We start from the raw sequence: 5,520 nt of genomic DNA, 5'->3' as shown, positions 1-5,520 counted from the left end.
CTTTCAAAATTTAGATAATTTCAATTTTAAATTATAAATATGAATGCACTATTCTAATTCTAAAACAGTTTAATTTTGTAAGCATTGGAACTAATGCTTGTTTACATCAAAATCTTAAATTCGAAAATATTTGGTTTGCAATTTCTTTATTTTTAAAAGTTTCCAATTCAACTTTGACAATATTGTAGTTTCAAAATCAAATATTAAAAACGTCACGACAATAATTAAACGGTTTCGTATTGAAAGTGTCGATTGTCAGTTTTAAATTTAATAATTTCAGATTGAAATATTATGAATTGTTTCGTTTTAATTTTAGTTAGTTTCAAATTTAATCATTTTAGATTTACATGTTACAATTTTTTTGGTTTCAGTTTTTAACGCGCAAAATTATATGTTTTTTTAATGCTTTGAAATCATAGAATATCGACTTGATGGATACCCAATGTTCAGTTTTTAAGACAAGGATTTCACAAATTCAAGCCTTAAAGTTAGAAGATCGAATTTAAAGGCTTAAAATTGTGCAGGTTCAAATATTTTAATTGCATATAACATAATTTTTTTATTTATTATTTTAATTTTTAATTTTAAATATTATATCTTGAAATAATCCGATTTTTAGTTCAAGATTTGAAAACATGAAGCATTTTAAATTGAAAAATATCGTTTTGGAAAATTTTAAGAATGAATAATAATTTCAAATAAAGTGTTAGAAATAAAACGATTTAAAATGAAGAAGTTCCAAAATATAGTGTTTAAAATCAAAATAGATAAAAATTAAAATATATATGAAATTGATACCGTAGTAATTGAATAATTATTTCTTTTATTTTTTTTCTTGTAATTTAAGATTTCTAAATTTACATGTTGAGCATTAAATTTCCAATTAAACACTTTTTTAACTTATAATTTTGCAATACAAAAATCCTTGAAAAATATTTTACATTATGTTAGTTGTTAATTTTCAAGTGATTTAAATTTACCTAAAAAAATCAAATTTTAAAGGGTTTCTTTCTAAAAAAATCTTTAATATTACAATTCTTGGTGACTAAAAACTTTTTCACTTTTAAATTAAATTCGGATTTGCTTAATTTTAAGCGTTATGTGTAGAATTTTTTGCATCTTTTATGTTTCACATTTAAAATTATGTTTTATTTTGAGTTTTTTTAGAATACCTCAATTTTATAAGTTTAACATTAAAAATGTATTAATTTTATGTAATACGAAATTTTAAGTTTAGAATTTTATAAGTGTAGACTTGAAAGCTAGAAATAACACAAGCTTTGAATTTTAAATAATCCAATTTTCAAAATTCCATTCTGAAAATGTTCCATTTAAACAATGTTTCTACTTTTAAAATTTCTTCTGAAATCATTTTATTTCAAGGTTCTTCAATTCAAAATAAAATTTTTCAATTTTGCACGCTTTTAATTAACAATGGTACAATCTCAACTTCTTTATAATAAAAATTTCCACATAATAGTCTAAAATTTTTCAGTTTTGAAAGCTTCTGATTCAAACATTTTCAATGTCAAAAACTTTTAATATGAAATTACTCTGTTTTAAATGCTTTTATTCAGAAATGTTTCGAGTTCAATTCCTTTTAATTCCATTTGACATAATATGATTTGACTAATATGAACCATATTATGGTTCTGGTTTTTAAATATAAAATTCTTCTCTTTCGAAAGTTTTCAATTCAAAATTATTATTTATTGTTTTAGACAATTGAGAAACTATATTGAGACGTGAATGGCGCTTTCGCGTGGGTTCATTTATTGCTACTTTCAATTTAATAAATTGATTTTGCTTTTGGAATAAATTGTATAACCTTTTTAGAAAAGCATTCGATCTGAGAGTTGCAATAAAGGGAAACAAACCAATTGTTCCTGGAGTTGCAGTGATGGGACTAATTTCACGTCAAGAGTGTTTTTTCATTCTAAATTCAAAGCAGAATTTTCAAGAAATTCGTCTTGTTCTCTCGAAATACTGGATAATATATCCAGTCACACAAACTTGATTTGCAATATTAATTGTGAGAACTTCTCAACCAATTGTCTCTACACGTCCTCCACTTTTTGGGGATTTGTTCTCTTGTTATCTATTGGAAATATTGGATTTAATGTTGCAAATTGCATAAGCGATGCAATTTGTTTTGACGTCTTGGGTATGTGAAATTAATTTCGATTTCCACTGTAATTTTGATGTTTGATTTTATTTTAAATTAAACGGACAATTCTAGGAAATGGAGGAGAAATGGGATATGGAAGACAACGAGTTTGGGGAACGATTGGTTTTGGAATCACAGCATTTTTGGCTGGATACCTTATTGATTTGTGGTCCACAGACGATGATGTGAAATCATATACGCCGGCATTTATTCTTGTTTTCATATTTTGTATTACTGATTTAGTATGTTGCACGAAAGTAGAGGTAATTACAATTCATTACGCAGCAATCTTGTTTACTATGTAGAACGTAAAGTCTATATTGTTTAGTTGCCAGTTATGCCAGGGACAAAACATATCGTGAAGGATGTGTATCAATTAATTCGAATGAAACCAATTGCAACATTTCTCTGCTTTGCTACTATCGCTGGAATTCTGGACAGTTTTATAATCTACTTTTTATTCTGGTTCGCGTTTTTCTTTATAAAATCTTAAAATTATTTAAGATTAATTTTTTAAAAGAGATATTAATGTTTGAATCAGGTATCTAGAAGATTTGGCTTCAGCAACTGGTTATATGCCCCAGATTAAATTCATAGAAGGTCTGGTAGTAGCGGCTGAAACTTTGGGTGGTGAAGTGATATTTTTTTCTTTTTCTGGTATGTTTTTAACAAAATATTCAGATCTCTTAATGTTTTTACAAAAGCTTTGAAAATAATGGAATTGATTTCAGGTAAAATACTAAAGAAATTTGGATATGGCTACACTTTCACTTTTTGTTTTGCTTGTTATGCCTTGCGACTTGGACTTATTTCTTTAGTGCCAAATCCATGGTGGGCCATTCTAGTAGAATTTTTTATGCAAGGGCCAACCTACGCATTATGTTATACATCGATTGTCGCTTATGCGAGTGCAATTTCACCACCTGGTACATCAGCAACTGTTCAAGGAATTGTAGCTGGAATGGATGATGGTTTTGGTTTGTGGTTTTTTATATATCTAAAAACCCTAGCTTGATAAAATGCAATAAAAATATTCATTTTCTTGCAAATTGCAGGTTTTGCAATCGGAAGTCTGATAAGTGGGATTTTATACAAGAATTTTGGAGGTGTGATTACTCTGAGAATTTTTACTTTACTTGCCGCCTTTACCTCGATCTTGTATTTAATTTTTTACGTGACTTATTTAAAATTCACGATACCAGAAACAGGTAAGACTGAGCAAAATATATTTTTACTGTGAAATACAAAAATTGATTAAAGCTTCACTTGTGAAAATTATTGTGCATAAAATATACGTGGATAAAGAAGTGTTTTTTTCAGATACAAAAAAGAAAGTCTGGCAAAGTCCGGAAAATGCTGCAAGTACTTGTGTCCATGCAAATTCGTAGCCAAAATAACTCGGGTTCATGAAGAACTTTCCAAGAATGTGATACGTACAAAATAAAAGAGCATAATATCAAACAAAGTGTCTATAGTCGTCCAGCTTTTATCGGCGAATATCCAAGGTGGAACTGATACTTTCGCCTCCCTCAGGGAGCCCCATAAATCAAGTTTGCATAATTTTTCCTATTCATCCTAAAAAGCTGACTTTTAAGGAATGAAAGCCTTCAGTTTTTATAATTCTATTTTTGTACATTGTAAAATATGAGATTAAAGATTGTAAAGAAATCAAATCTATAATTTTCTAGCGTAAATTGTTTCTATTATTATTACTACTGTCTTGGCAAGGCTGGTATATTTAAGTCTCATAGCACTATGGTTAAAACCTATTTTAACATGCCTCTTTATTTCAAAACCCCGGCGAAACAGATGTCTATAGACGGGTCACCCTCGCTGCTAAAATATCGTTTCAGCCCTTTAGAAAAAGTACACATACCGCCAGACAACTCCACTTCACTGCCCATTGGGTACAAAATTTGGCGACGTCTTTACGACATCGACCGATATCTTTAAGACATCTTTACGACAACTTTACGACATCCTATGTCCATGTCGTTAAGGAGTCTTTTCGATATCGCAAATGAGTCGTATGATCTGACGATGTCTTTACAATATCACAAAGACACCAAAACGACATGGACATAGAATGTCGTAAAGACGTCGCCAAATTTTGCGCCCACTGGGTGGGTATCTGCCTGTGACCATTTTTCTTTCACTAAAGTGGAATTAGAATCATTGTATGAATTTGAATACAGCCAGTGATAACCCGCGGCTGGATGCAACTTTATTAGAAGTACTCGAATTTGTGTTTTGCCAGGGGAGACGAAAACTGCAGAAAACCAGCTCCCAAGTTCAGCCAGTTTTTCAATAGTCAAGTTTCAAAGCAGACATTCGACCCTACTCAGCGAATACATCAAATAATACCTCCTACTCGATATTAGTTGAAACGCAGCGAAATCTCCTCGTCAGTTGGGATGATTATGAATCAAATAGGTTTTATTTATTTTTTTTAATTAAGTGCTCTCTACCAAGAAATCAGAACAAATTCAAAAAGTTGCGACCAAGATATTTTAGAATCGAAAAGGAATATGAAAAATATTCGAAAGAGGCATATATCAAGTACATGGGCAACCATGCACGCACAGCGTTAAGCTTTTAATTAAAAAACTTAAATTTGATAAAAATTATGTTTAATCAATGTTCGGAACTTTAAGGATTTTTTATAATGTAATAATATGTTTGTATTTGGAGGTGAAAAATAAGAAATTTTTGGTTGTAGATAGGTTCAACCTTGTCTCGAATGATATGACATTCAATATTTATTTTAAAAAACAAACAAATTGTAATCGATAAGTAATTAGAGGGGGAGGGGGCTGTACATCAAACTTTTATTATTAATAACATGGAGAATTAATAACTTCGAAGGAAAATTTTGCTATAAAATGACATTTGCAGGATATTTTCAGAAGAATACAAGAAAATAAACGATATAATTATTGTAGGCACGCCATTAGAAATGGTGTTATAGTTAAGGGGTTTAATTATATTCTTTAATTGGACAGACAAAAGCAAAACCTTCAGGTTGGCTTAGATAAAGGATAGGTTGAGATGGAGAAGAGAGGATTGAAAAATATAGACATAAAGTTAGACTGACCAAGAGTTAGAAAAAAATATTTGTTGATAGATACTAGGATGAGATAGAAAAGAGGAGATTGAAAAAGATAGACGGGATATCTTCAAATTAATAATTTAGCAGTTGGTTGTACTTGCATTTTTAGAAGTCACTTGTTTTGCACATTTGTAACAAGAAGAACAAGTGAAAAACAAGTAACTTCTACAAATATAAACGTAAATACCATGGTGAGTAGATATTGCATCCATTAAAAACATTTAATTGTGTGAAAGAAAAAGAT

At 29.6% G+C, this 5,520-nt stretch overlaps 1 protein-coding gene across 1 annotated transcript in view; it reads left to right on the top strand.

Annotated features, from left to right (window-relative positions):
• Positions 1–3,835, top strand: part of LOC117167247 (major facilitator superfamily domain-containing protein 6-A) — a 6,094-nt gene extending 2,259 nt beyond the window's left edge. Inside the window, exons 4-10 of the mRNA XM_033352047.1 lie at positions 1,837–2,164; positions 2,240–2,430; positions 2,496–2,632; positions 2,709–2,824; positions 2,899–3,144; positions 3,223–3,375; positions 3,488–3,835. Coding sequence (XP_033207938.1) covers positions 1,837–2,164; positions 2,240–2,430; positions 2,496–2,632; positions 2,709–2,824; positions 2,899–3,144; positions 3,223–3,375; positions 3,488–3,555 — 1,239 coding nt within the window. The 3' untranslated portion in view covers positions 3,556–3,835. The remainder of the gene's footprint in view (positions 1–1,836; positions 2,165–2,239; positions 2,431–2,495; positions 2,633–2,708; positions 2,825–2,898; positions 3,145–3,222; positions 3,376–3,487) is intronic.
• Positions 3,836–5,520: the final 1,685 nt, after the last annotated feature.

Source organism: Belonocnema kinseyi, chromosome 2 (assembly GCF_010883055.1).
Source record: "Belonocnema kinseyi isolate 2016_QV_RU_SX_M_011 chromosome 2, B_treatae_v1, whole genome shotgun sequence".
NCBI classification, from domain to species: domain Eukaryota; kingdom Metazoa; phylum Arthropoda; class Insecta; order Hymenoptera; family Cynipidae; genus Belonocnema; species Belonocnema kinseyi.
The sequence above is the reverse complement of the archived record's forward strand: the minus strand, read 5'-3'. Positions and strand labels throughout refer to the sequence as shown.